We start from the raw sequence: 14007 nt of genomic DNA on the forward strand, positions 1-14007 counted from the left end.
GCATTTACTCTACTAGAATATTTTTTCTCCGTGTTCACAGGTGTTTCCTTTGTACGGTTTTGGGGTTTTTTTTAAAATAATTTTGAGAAAGAGTTGACAATCTGGGCCAATTTCAACAGGTAGTATGGGAACAATTTTATTTTCCCTCCCTCCTTTTTTATAATATCTTGCAGAATTTCAGTTGACAATAAAACAACAACAACAAAAATAGTAGCGGGATCAACTTACTGACCTGACTTTGTAATACTTCCCAAAGAAACTTCAATCATCAGATCCGCTTTCTGGTCAAATGCAAGACTAGAGCATTTCTCACTCAACAGGATGCCTCTGAAGACCCCCCACATGTAACAGCACTAAGCGCCTCCAAGTGCAGACTTGAAAACTCCACAAGACACAAACATGGTATCTCTTCGTTTCTTTAATGTTTCGTGATTGAGTGGAAGATGAACTGTCTTCTGAGGCTTGTGATCCATGTCGAGAGATGTTTTTTCTCAGTAGTCAATGCCCGCCCCCACCTTCTGAGCAGGAATAGTCAGAGATCATGATCCAAAGGACTTTTAGATACTCCCTTCTGTGACTGGTCTTCCCAAGTTACATTTGGGCTAATTTGATTATCTCTGTCTGTGGGGTGTAGGATTTTGAAGTATTACAAAAGTGATTGCAGTATTGGGACTGGCTAATTTTTGCACAGTGCAATTTTTGTATCAGTGGCCTTGAGAAGAGTCCTTCAAATACTGTATCAGAATTATGAGTGAGAATCTTGTAAATAATTGGTTGAATGACTGAACAAAGGGAGGAAGCAACAAGGAAGCCTGCCTTTCTCGAGTGCCTGGGTACAATATTTTGCCTCACCATTCTTCTAGTATGAAGTTATTGGTTGCAAATCATTTACGTTTTCCTTCATTATAAAAGCTCCAGGGCTTCCCTGGGGGCGCAGTGGTTGAGAGTCCGCCTGCCGATGCAGGGGACACGGGTTCGTGCCCCGGTCTGGGAAGATCCCCCGTGCCGCGGAGCAGCTGGGACCGTGAGCCATGGCCGCTGAGCCTGCACGCCCGGAGCCTGTGCTCCGCAACGGGAGAGGCCACAACAGTGAGAGGCCCACGTACCGCAAAACAAAAACAAAAACAAAACACCTAGGTTGATGGATAAAGACGTGAAAGGAAGGGACTGTCATGCTCAACCTCGGTGCCGTGAATCAAAACAAGTTTATAAACTGCCTAAAGAGGCACACGCCAATTGTGTTGCCACTGTGGGAGGTGGAAGGAACTTCCGGTTCTTGCCTACCTGCCAGAGCCCTCATGGAATGTCCCCCCAGCGCACGCCACCCCGACCCACGTGCCCTCTGCCCCTCCCCCACCGCAGAACGGTTCAGCCCGCATTTTCCGGTTTACTTTCAAACGTGTCCCTCGTTGACTTGGATCCCGAGCGTTTGCTGAAGCAGGTCGCTCTCTGGCTCCTGGTCTTGACTTTTCTCATTGAGGCTACCAGGCAGCAGTAGTCCGTGCCCAAGCCTGCAGGACGGCTTCAATAGGAGGTAAGCCTATAGGCTGGGGGTGTGTTCTCAGAGACCCTGCCATCCTCACATCCTTCAGGTTCACACGTTACACTTAACTGTGGGCACACAGTTGGACTGAAGTAGAGGGAGAAGAGAGCACTGGACGCACAAGGACATTTCACCTGGGGAGACTGGGGAGCCTGAAGAAACCTGAGACTGCCCTGGGGAGGAGGGGTCGTTGGAGGTGGATCCAGAGAAATTGCCCTGGCTATGGAGAAAGGATGGCAGCAGACAGTCTGATTCTTTCTAGAAGGGAGACAAGCCACTTTGAAACGTGTGTGTAAGGATGTGTGTGATGTCCTGGTGGTGACACAGGGAGGGTCATGAGGAAAGCCTAGAGCTGTATTGTGTTCCTGAGACACCTGAAGCTTGCCTCACCATATCTTTCAAAGGGATTTGAACAGGAGCATACTGTATCTCAGGGGGCTGTGGGGAGAGATGGTCTTGGTGAGAAAACTATTCAATGGGGCTGTGTGTGGCCACACCTGCAGTGAAGTGTCCTCTCCGAGAGCTAGGCAGGGGGTTACTCTAACTGCCGCAGCCCACACCTCGTCCACTCCTCCCAGCCCAGAGCTCACTTGTCAGTTCAGGCAACTGTTGCCTTGGATTCAACAGGGGATGGGCAACCATTACGAGTAACTTCAGCCAAGAGAGGGCTCAGGTTCCTGAGTTGCTCTGAATTGTTCTTCCTTTTGTGGAATGGCAGTACTTCAGACCTACTTCATCTTGTCCAGTATCTCATGGTGGACCCTCAGGCTGCCTTGAGAGGAAGAGTTTGTTCCTATTTCAGGTCACTCCTTCATGGACAGGGAACAGATGTGGAGTGGGGTTGTTTCGGGTGGAATGTCTATGAAGCCTGCTTCCTCTTTTAAAGGGGGAAGGAGTGTAGCCCAGGATCAGGAAGATGATCTTCTGTGTTACTATTAAACGTCCTATGACATCTGTTCTGGTGAGTTAGGTGCACCGTGGTGTGTACCTTGTTCTCCTGAACAGGGATGTGTTTCAGACAACTTGATCGCCATGGCATCTGGCTTATGCCTGCATCTCAGATTGTCTCTCCGTTATTGGGAGCTGGAAGGGGAAGGACCACAGGCAGTCTATACTCCCACGACCAATGTAACATGACAATTCCCTGGCCCTTGTTTAATCCTCTGCAGCCATCACTGGCTGTGAAATGACCGAATCTAAGGGACACGTGCCTACTTCTCAGACCACCCCAAGCCCCTAGGAACAGAACTCCTGACTGATGACAGTAACTCTGGGCACTGGGGAAGGGGTGGCAGGACCTGGCCCATGTTACGTATCTGCTGTGGGTTGTTCGGAGATGCAGGTCCTTTCTGGGCCAGTGTCATGGGTTTGTATCAGGATTCCATTAGAGATATTTTCCAGCATTTTGTTTTGTTTTGTGAGGCTAGGAAAGAAAGAGGGGATTTATACTGAGCATCAGGAAAAGGAGGACTGAGGAGGAGGTGGGGCCCTAATATTTTACACAGTGCCTGTCCACAAAGGGCCTTTGGGGGCCTAGAACTTACCTTGCAGAAGGCCCCACCTGCTAGTACGCCGGCTGAGGGGCATTTCTCACAGAGCGGATGTCCACACAGCTCCAGGTCTTGGGAGACAGCCTGTGAGGCTTAGGTGCCAGGGTGTGCCTTAGGGAGGCTCTCCAAGTGAGTGCTTGCTGAGGCAATTTCTTCTCGGCAGGCAGGGGTCAGGGAGCTTGGTGGATGGGCGTGGGGTCACCAGTGGAATAATTCTCAACTGGAAGTCAGGGCATGAAAATCACTTGAAGACATTTGCACGCTGCAGTTTCCCTTGTCCAAGAGTCTCTCATCTGTGGAGATTTACACTCTGATGCCGCAGAAAGCCTCAGTCCCACTTGCCCATTCTCCTCCTCCATTCACTCCTTTCCTTTGCCTCAACAGCATCTGCAGTGCTGGGAACGGATGTCACCATGAACCCCGGTGCCTCCTTGTCTACTTTCACGGCAGTGTCCTTTCCTCCACCCATTCCTGGTGCCCAGCACTGGCCACCCTGGGAGCAGCACCTGCCACCTCTCATCACCCCCGCATTCCCTCCTGGCAGCAGCCTGCGGCTGCCAGCTTTCCCCAGGATGCCTTTGGTGGCTAATGGTGGCTGTGGCCCCAGTGCCCCTGGGGCTTGCAACTTCACTGTACAAGTCAGGTCACAAGGGAGGCCAGTGCAGGCCCCCCAGACTCAGACCTTTATCGTTCCTCAGGGCCCCCTCAACTGGAGCGCTCCAGGGGCCCTCAGCGGGAGTGCTGCATGTCCTGCACCCATATTCTTAGCAACCCCTGCAATGGAGACCATTGTGACTGCTCCAGCTGTTGGAGTTACTCAGGCTGGCAAGCGAGGCTGGACCCCAGGCTTTCCTCCTCAAGCTCCACCACCAGCTGCCCAGATGGCCCCTAACATTCGCCCAGTGAACTCTGGGCCATGGCCACATGGCACTTCCAGGGAGGGCAGCCTGGACACCAACCAGCCCTATGCCTCGCAGGAGGACTGCTCTAACCACCAGAGCGTGTACAGTAACTTCCGACGGTGGCAGCGCCTCAAGCCACTGGCCCGGAGACACCTTCCCCAGAGTCCTGATGCAGAAGCTCTTTCCTGCTTTCTCATGTGAGTGAACGCTCAGGGGGTCATGAGCTTATCGGAGCTCTTAGATAAAGAGGAACTGGGGGTGGACTCGCAGGTTAGGTTTCTAGGGATACTGGAAGCGAGGTGTGAGGGCGATGTCCACGCCAGGAGAAGGCACACTGTCAGTCATATGGGCGAGCCTGCCAGTCCATGACATCATGACTGAAATGTGCCTTATCTCAACTGACCCCACCCCCCTGTGAGTCTAGCCAGCTTGCTCTTCCATGATTCTCCTGGTAATACGGCCTGAAGACTTGCAGTCAGAGAGGGTCGTGGTGTAAGTTGAGGAGCCAAGGAGTGGATGCCACACTCTCCTGTGCTGACGTCTCCTTTCATACAGCACTTGAGTGTACGTGGCCGGGGGAGGTCACTTCGGAGAAGGGGGAGGAGCGCGGGGCCCAGGAGAGCGCTTCATGCACGCCTCGACTTTGTTGATGTGGAGAATTCCACTAGGAACAGGGTGATGGTAGAGCTCTCCTAAGGGCATGGGCTCTCTCCCACTAGAGTTGTGAGCCTGGCAGGCATTTCCATCCTAAACCTGCGGTCCCTCGTAAAAAGGGGACAATCACACTTCACCTTCAGAGGACCGTGCAGAAGACTCCTTGGGCTAATCTATGAAGTGTGAGCAGATTGCCTGGCACATGCCACGCCTCATTGATGATGGTGATTTTTATTATGAAAAGGCAGCCTTGAAGAGGAAAAGAGCTCCCCAAGGCACAGTGTCCCAGCTCTAGCCTGGGAGTGGATGGTCATCCTCGAGTGTGAGGCGGTGACAGCCGTAGCCGGGAAGGCTTGTCTCTGCTCTCCCAGACACCTGCCTCTCACTCTCCTGTTGCTCAGTCATGCTGTGTTGAGTGATGTGTGGTCCACATTGGTGGGTGGGGTCAGGCAGGTGGGGGCTGGGCTGGGCACAGAGACTAACCCCGAGTGCTTACAGCCCAGCGCTTCGATCCCTGGCCCGCCTGAAGCCCACCATGACACTGGAGGAGGGACTGTGCAGGGCCGTGCAGGAATGGCAGCACATTAGCAACTCTGACCGGATGATCTACTACGAGATGGCGCAAAAGTGAGTCAGCGTCCTGGGCCCAGGGGCTGCGTGGAGGGTGAGGCGAGTGGGTGAGGGCAGGGTCTGGCCGTGGGGGTGCTCATCAGAGAGGACAAAGGAGAAGGGCTGTCGCTTGGAACAGGGGGCCCGCAGCCCAGAGGCCCTACAGTCCTCCAGAAACCCCTCCCTCACCTTGACAGTTTGGGTCTTCTGTCCTTCCTCCACCACGAGCTCTGCCCTCCCCTGAGTTTGACCTACCCTTGCCCTCACATGAAGGTCTCAGGACGGGGCAGGGTGAAGCTGTGAGTCCAGTAGGGGTCCAACTCCGGCCATATGGGCTGGGCTGGGGAAAGAGCTCCACCCGCCAGCCTGCTGCTTCCTTAGTGGTGGCTGGCTGGCGGCCACTGACATAGATTTGGGACCCCCTCTCCTCACGAAAAGTGGCCTGAGTGGGTACCCTGGCATCCCTCAAGAGGCTGGGGAAGCCAGCTGTCATCAGCCCAAGGGTCTCTGGCCCTTCCAGTGTTTGCTCCACGGTAATCCCCTTGGCTTAAGAAACAAAACCAAACAAACAAGCACCTCTCAGAGGAAAGGAAGGCCTGTCCTCTAAGCTCAGCATCCACATCGTCCAGCCTCTCCTGAGCCCTGTCTCCAGGTCTACGTTCCAGAACTCTCAGTCCCAACCCAGGGTCCTGGATTTGGGCAAGGACCCCTGTGGGGAACACATGCCTGTTCCAGCCTCTGGCTGTCAGCCCTTCATGTGGCTCTGGATGGGGGGCATGGGGAGGGTGCCCCCTGGGTCAGCCACGTGTCCCGTTGACCTGGTTCAATGCAGCGACCTGGCTCTATGCTGTTGAATGCTCTCCAGTGCTGGTGAGGCAGGAAGGGTCCCAGATCTTGTATCAGTTCCAGGAGCAGCTCTCTGCTGTGGACAGCACCTCACAGGGCCTTGACAGCCCCAAGGCACATCCTCTCCCAATCCCTCATTCTTGGCTGCCTTTGTTGGGCTCCAGAACCCAGGCCATTTTCTCAGGATGGCCTGTGCCTCCGTCACACCCCAGGTTCATGCAATTTGAGGCAGAGGAGGAGATGCAGATCCAGCAGTTGCGGTGGATGCAGTGCGCGCAGGGCCTGCCTCCTCCAGCCCCACCGAAGCTGGATCCTCGGGGGCCCCCAGCCCTGAAAGTGGGCCTTCAGCCGGCCACCCAGGTTCCCACTGGAGTTGAACGCACAGGTAACAGGGGCCCAGGGTTGGCCACTCTTCCCATGTGGATCATTTTCCTTCAAGACAGGGGCATTGGTCTTTCAAGCAAAACAGCCACCGAGGCGGGGGGTGGGGGGTGGGGTCTCAGATGCCCTTTGTTACTACGGGGTATTGACTTGGTCAATCTTGTAACTTCTCTCACGCCTCCCTGTCAAAGGACTGCACACAAAGTCTGCCTAAGAAGTGGGCTTGATGGGGACACCCCTGGAAAATTGGAGGTTCCCCACTTCCTTATATGTGACTCTCTTAGATGCCCCCTTACCTCCCCCCTCCAACTGTGCATGAAGCTCCATGTGGTCCTGACCCCCCCACACCCACATCAATGTCCCCCAACAGTGCCCTCACCAGCGTGCGCTCGGTGGTCAGGAGGTGGACCGGGAGCCCCTCACCTTCCTTCCCTTCCTCCTGCTCTGCCGCAGCCTGTGCTCCCAGGATGTCCGGCCCCAGGGCCCAGCCCTCCCGCCCGAAGCCACACGGGTCCCAGCGACCCCCGGAGCCCAAGGCACCCGAGGACATTCCACCTGAGGCTGTGAGGGAGTATATGGACATCATGGAGGCGCTGGTGGGGCCCGTCCACTCAGCCACAGGCGACTCAGATGCAGAATGGGGAGAGGACGGAAATGAGCTGCAGCAGGAAGAGGACGGCACCTACTCGGACCCGGATCTCTTAAGCTATATCGACAAGCTGTGTTCCCAGGAGGACTTTGTCACCAAAGTAGGCTAGGCCTGGAGACTGGGGTCTGCAAGATGCCAGGGCATGGAACTCTCAGCACCCAAGATCTGGGTTCTGCTCAGGCCGTTGGGACTTAAGCTCAGCTCCTTGTTCCTGAGCCTGGTGTTAGGGGAGGTTTACGCAGATGTTTGTGTGTATATGTTTGTGTCTATCTGTGTGTATGCCTTTGTGTCTGTGTTTGTGCCTCTGTATATGTGCTCTTTTGTGTGTGACTGTGTATGTGCATGTTTGCGTGTGTGTATGTGTGTGTGTGTGTGCGCGCTGACCATCCCCGCCTTGTGGAGGAGAGTGGGGTGGGTCTCTGCTTTTCACTTTCCCTCCTGGCCTTCTTGTCTCACAGGCCACTCCTGGCCGAGGATGCTCACAGCCTCTTCTTTCTGTTCTAGGTGGAGGCAGTCATTCACCCTGGATTCCTGGCAGATTTGCTTTCCCCAGACCCACAGCTGGATCTCTTGGCCCTAGAGAAGGAGCTGGAGCAGGAGGAAGGGCTCACCCCCGAAGAAGTGAGACAGGGGAGGGAGAGGGACACTCAGGGAGCCAGGGGACCCCACGGGAGGGGGACCCCAGGTGATCCAGGGGACAGGGGAATCCAGATGACCCAGGGGAGCCAGAGGAGGGAGGGATCCCCGGTAGAACAGGGGACACAAGGGACACTCAGGAAGACCAGGGCACAGAGGGACCCCAGTGAACAGGGGAGAGGTAGGGCCCCAGAACAGGAGGGCCACATAGCGCTGTCCATCCCTCCCCTGCCTGGGACACCTGGCATGGGGAAGGGCCCGTTCTGGGGTGGGTGCAGTACAGGGTGAAAGGAAGGAGAGGATAGGGAGCCGGGAGGGGAGGGAAGGTCACAAAGCTGGGAATCAGTTGCAGGAGAATGGCCGGACTGCCACAGTGTCTGTATTTGGATTCGAGTCCTGGGGTCGCCCATCCCCTCCTCCCCCACAGGGCCATTGTCCCACTGCCCAGTGCTCCTCCTCTCACACGTGTGTGTGGAGCCGTCACTGTCCTCCTCCCTCCTACCAGCTGGTGCAGAAACGACTCCTGGCCTTGAAAGAGGACGACGGTGTGCGGGCAGCCCTGAGTCACAGTGCACCCGGAATGGCCTCAAGTCCTTCTGAGTCCGACGCCGGCCAAGGTGCCCAGAGGCACGACCAAGACCCCCATCTAGGGGTCAGTGATGAAGCCTGCCCACCAGAGATTGATTCTCAGGCTCTTCATAGGCTCATGCAAACAGACACTGCCCTGTGCAGGCCCGAAGTCTTTGTTCCCTCTGGAGGACGTCAGGAGTTCTCTATATTCCGGCCCGTACGGCTCTCCCCTCCCCAGGGTCAAAGGCGCACCGGCCCTCTACTGAGATCCAGGGATGCGTCTGTTCTCAGAAAGGCCTCTCCTCTTCGGGAGGCCCGAGTGCCCAGGGACGGGTCCAGTGAGAACGAGGAGGTGCTCCAAAGCGTCTTCATCATAGACTCTCAGCATATACTGGTGCCTTTCGGGATGTCCCTCAGTCCTGCGCATGTCTCAGCCCTGGCTTCCTCTGGAGGTTGGGGGGCCCAGAGTGCTCCCCAGTCCCCCTCCTCTCAGAGAAGAGGCCTCAGCCCAGCTCCACCAGCCGCTCCCAAGTCGAGGAAGCGGGCTCTGTGTGGACGCCCAGCCGCTGCTGAGAAGCTGCCCATCCCCGGGGCTGGCCTCGGCGTCTCTGGGAGGCCAGCCTTGGCTCTGGGGCTGGCTCGCCCCTCACAGCTGAGAAAGAGAAAGCGTGACCCGTTTGACACAAAGAAGCGTGGGAAGAGGAAGAAGAAGCACTGCAGCCAGTAGGGAACAGCTGGGCCGGCCCTCCAGGGCGAGGCCCCAGGGCAGCCCCCTGGGGAGCCTAGGGGCTCCTCCTCCTCCTCCCAGTGCTGATCCTGGATGATGTGGGGGGAAGGGAGCGGGGCAGGACCACCAGGGTGGGGAGGGGGAGCGGGATTGTGGGGGGGTTAGGGAGGTGGGTGTGGCCAGGTGTGGGTGGGAGCAGGACCTTTGGAGTGATGTATGTAAATTGTGAACAAAGATCGTTTTCGTGGGAAATGCTCTCAGGCCACTGTCATCTTGTTGGTGTTGAGCTGCTCCACAGAGAGCGATCCTGAGAGGAAGGAAGGATGAGGGAGGTCACAGGAGCTCTGGGTCTACAGGTGGCCACACCTTTCCTCCACATAGACAAGGACTCCTCAGGCTGCCCCTGGGAACGCACAGCTCTCACTTTCCCCAGGGACCCCCTCATCAGCCCCTTCTCTAACGCCTGCTTGGCTAGGGCCCTTCTGGGGCATCTGTACCGTCTTCTGCATCCCTGAACCTTCTGGGGAGGCAGAGCTGCTCTTGTGCCTTTCAGCCCTCTGGACACTCACCAGTTTCTAGGATGGAGCCTGGAGACGGCCCTTGTCATTATGGAGCTTCTCTCTGCTTTCCTCATGTGGCCAGACGACGGCGCTGGGATGACCCTCCGCTCATCCAGGGTTTCCTGTGTGGGTGGCCTGACCAGAGACGAAAAGTCTTGGCCATGGGGACAGGACTGTCTGCCTCATCGTAGCGGGAGCATCCTCTAGTTCCACTGGGATTATTGCAATGTGGAGAGTGGTGGAGGCAGCTACCTCTTCATCCCAATGAGGATTCAACAAGGGGAATGGGTGTGGGGAGATTCATGGGGCCCCCGTTAAAGGTGTGTATAAGGGAAAGGACAGTTGGGCCCCTTTGTGGAACTTGTGGGATCTCTGTGCAGCAGCATCTCGTTCAACTGAGGGAGGAGGACACATGTGGCTGTGGCTGTGGGGACTGGCGTCCGGGGACTCCGGGTCTGCAAAGACACCCCAGAGCTACTGTCCCTTCCCTTTGCACCCATGGCTGGACGTGTGTGTGTACTGGTATCAACACTGGTTTGTATCCCCATAGGAAACAGGTCCTCCTAACAAACTATGACCACGTTTCACAAGAACAGCTTGCTCACAGGGGCGGCAGGGGGTGGGAGAGGTGTCTGTGGCCCCAGATCTGAGTGGGAGCTGGGATCCATGCTGAGGAGTGTGGAGGCCTCCGTCACCGTCCTGTGGGTGTCGGCAGAGGCTTCGAATCATCAGAGCAGGGGAAATGACCCCCTCATTAGAGTGAGATGAGAAAACAATGAGGGGCAGGGGGTAGACCCCCGCTGTCTCCCAGGAGTGCCTCCCCTCCCAGTCCGCTTAGCCTCTGTCACAGCCTGTGCTGGCCCACCTCTGAAGCCCCTTCCTCCTAAAGCACTGAGATGCTCTGATCTTTTATGGACCTGCCCTGGGCCTCACCCCCCCTTTCCTGCTGGCCAAAGGCTCTTCTCCTGCTTCTGACTTCTGATTCCTTCCCCAGGACCCAGGCAGGTGTTAGGACAACAGAGATTCCCTGAACATGACCCCTACACCACCAGCATGCAAAACTGGGGCCGCAGGCTTCCACAGGTGGCATGACTCTCTGCTGGACCCTGCAAAGAGCTTGGAGAAGAAAGGGGCTCATGTCTCTCCACCTCCACAGAATCTGTAGGTCAGCCTCACAGGTCCCCCTCTGTCCAGGTGGGCAGCACATATGTGCTCCCAGCCCTCCTTGACCCTTTGTGAAAGAAAGTTTTTGCAGCTTAGTAGTCTGATATTAGTCAAGGTGTCTCAGGGCTTGTTCCTTTTGAAGCCCTACAGGAGAATCTGTTTCCTTTCCCTTTCTGTCTTCTAGAGGCTGCCTGCATTCCTTGGAATTAGTCCCTTCTTCCATCTTCAAAGTGCATCACTTTAATCTCTGCTTCCCTCATCACATGGTCTCTCCAACTCTGACTCTTCCTGTGTCCCTCCTATACAGCTCTTTGTGTTTATATATAGCCCACCCAGAAAATTTAGGATAATCTCTTCATCTCAAGATTTTTTACTTAGTCACAGCTGCAAAGTCCATTTTTCCATACAAGGTAACGTGCACATATTGTCATAGGAGGGGTTAAACACGGACGTGTTGGGGGAACCAGAATTTACCCTACTAGAAGGAATCCACAAGAATACCTACCATCAGCATCCACGTGAATAACAGGCTATGACCCAGTGGCGTTTATTCCAGGGACGCAAGCCTTGTTCAATGGTGACCACTCCCCAGTGTAATCTACCAGATTGAGTCTAAAGAGGAAACACGTGCTGTTACACCAGTGAACACAGACCAGGCACTGAACGAGAGTCAACGCCCCTTCATAGGAAAAGTGCTCAGGACACGAGGAATAGAAGGGCACTACCGCAACCTAATAAAGAGCCTCTACAGAAAACCTACTTCTAACATCACATGAAATGGTGAAAGAATGAATGCTTTTCCCTGAGTTCAAAACAAGGTTAGAAGGTCCACTCTTATCTTAGTTTTCAACTTAGTACTTTAGATGCTAGTTAGTGTAGTACAGCAAGAAAAGGAAAAAAGAGGCATACATATTAGAAAAGAAGAAATATAACTGTCATTCTTTACAGATGACATAACTGTCTACATAGAAAATTCCAAGGAAGGTATAAGTAGACTCATAATAAATTATAATAGCTTGCTTTAGCAGGATCTCAGAATATAAAATCAATACATACACATTAATACACAACATTGATCAGATTTCCATATACTAGTAACAAACTGAACGACTGAAAACCAAAATTTAAAACATATTAAATAGGTTCCAGTTCAAGATGGCAACATAGGAAGATCCCGAACCCACCTCCTCCCACAAAGACACCAAAGCTACAGCTACATATGGAAAAATTTCCTCTGAAGAAAACTAAAAGATGGTGGAGCAACCCCTTCACATCAGGAAAACCAGAGGGAAACCACATCAAAACAGGTAGTAAAGGCTGAGACACAATTTTGCCATAAACCCCATCCTTGGTGTGGAGACACACAATTAGGAAGGAACTCAAAACCTGGAGCTTCTTCCTGAGAGGTGAAGAGTATGGACCCCACATTGGGCACTCCAAATTTTAAGGCTGGCACCTGAGAGATAGACCCTCAAAACATCTGACTTTGAAGACCAACAAGGCACATCCCATGAGACCCACAGGGCTGTGGTGAACTGAGGAACAGCTCTTAAAGGGCCTGTGCACAGACTCACCTGTCCCAGGGCCAAGTGTAGAAGCAGCCCTTTGAAAAGCACTCTGACTTTCTGTGAAAGAGACTCACTTCCCAATTTTAAAGCATTAATCTGAGGAACAGGGGCCTGCTGGAATACTCCCCAGGGACAGAGGCTGGCGGGTGCCATCTTCCTGCTCTCTCTCTGCCTTCATAAAACTGAAAGGTGCCATCTTTTTTCCCCTTTTTCCTTTCCTGCAGGTGACAGCTTTGTGCTCCAGCCAGCTGGCTCCTTCTTCCCTGCTCTTCCTCTGTCTTGCTATATATATATTTTTTCTTTTCTTCTTTTCTTTTTTTCTTTTCCCTCTTTCCCTTTATTCAAATGGTGTCATCTTTGCACTCTTCCCACCGCCTCACTCAGCCAGTAAGCATCATCTTCACACTTTCCTTCTGATGTGCTCCAGAGAGCCAGAATCTCCAAGACAGGAGATCCCATTTTTGTGGCCTCCACTCAGGGGATGCTCCTTGATCACCTGGCTCTGGAGGCCAGGAGGGATTTCTTTTCTGGGTCCCATGGGACTGTAACAATTGGAGAGACAGTTCTTGGCAGGATACCACCCCCAGGATGTACCACTACACATCAGACTGAGACACAGCCCCAGCCTTTACAAGAAAAAGGCCTATGTGCTAGTAGGGACAAGACTTAAGAGCAGGCTTCAGGTTCAGCACACATCTAGAGGCTACGGATGTGCTCTCGGGGAAGGTAGGCTGGGGGTGCCATCTCTCCACCCTCACTCTGCCTTACTACAGTTCACTGGTATCTCCCAGAATGGAGCTTGTACACTTATCTGAAGCACTGTTTTCTTGTGACTGCTCCCCAGGGAACACCTTCAGATTGCTTGCTTCTGGGGCGCAGCAGGGCTTCCACTTGCAATCTCACAAGACTAAATACATTTGCATTCTTTAAAAGCTGTTACCAAGTTTTCTGGCTTCCTATCAACCTGAATCTAGGTGCTGCCTGAGATCCTCCACTTTGGGTTGCTCATTTGTCTTGGCACACCCTCAACTGCTGGGATGGTGTGCCAGGTCTATTAAAAATAAACTGCTTAGACAATCACAAAGGTTTGAGAGGCAACCAAGAGTAGACAGGGTTAAATGACAAGGTTCATCTGTCACACAGCTCTTCAAGACTGGGAGATGTGGCTATTTCACTTAATGCATAGAAACCAACACAGAGAGTCAAGCAAAATGAAGAAAGGGAGGACTATACTCCAAAAAAAGAACAAAATAAAACCTCAGGAAAAAAATCTTAATGAAATGAACATAAGTAATTTACTTGATAAAGAGTTCAAAGTTATGGTCATAAAAATGCTCACTGAACTCAGAAGGAAAATGGATGAAAACAGTGAGAACTTCAATGAAGAAACAGAAGATATAAGAAAGTTCCAAATAGAAGTCACGGAACTGGAGAATGCAATAACTGAACTTAGAAATACAGTAGATGAAGCACAAGAAAGAATAGGTGAACTCAAAGACAGGTCAGAGGAACTCATCCAATCAGAGAATAAGGAAGAAAAAAGAATGAAAATAATGAATAAAGCTTAAGGGATTTATGGCACATCAAATGGAATAAAATTCACCTTATAGAAACTCCAGAAGGAGAAGAGAAAAGGGGGCAGAAAACA

At 53.2% G+C, this 14007-nt stretch overlaps 1 protein-coding gene across 1 annotated transcript; it reads left to right on the plus strand.

The window, feature by feature from the left end:
* Positions 1–3551: 3551 nt before the first annotated feature.
* LOC308611042 (NUT family member 2G-like) lies at positions 3552–9142 on the plus strand (the record flags this gene model as incomplete). The annotated part of the gene is made up of 4 exons (XM_081259986.1): positions 3552–4192; positions 5148–5259; positions 7723–7755; positions 8276–9142. Coding segments are annotated over 4 exons (1578 nt in total), but the record flags the coding sequence as incomplete, so codon positions are not given.
* Between the last annotated feature and the right edge of the window lie 4865 nt (positions 9143–14007).

Source organism: Mesoplodon bidens (genome assembly GCF_964165515.1).
Source record: "Mesoplodon bidens genome assembly, contig: HAP1_SCAFFOLD_240, whole genome shotgun sequence".
Taxonomy (NCBI): domain Eukaryota; kingdom Metazoa; phylum Chordata; class Mammalia; order Artiodactyla; family Ziphiidae; genus Mesoplodon; species Mesoplodon bidens.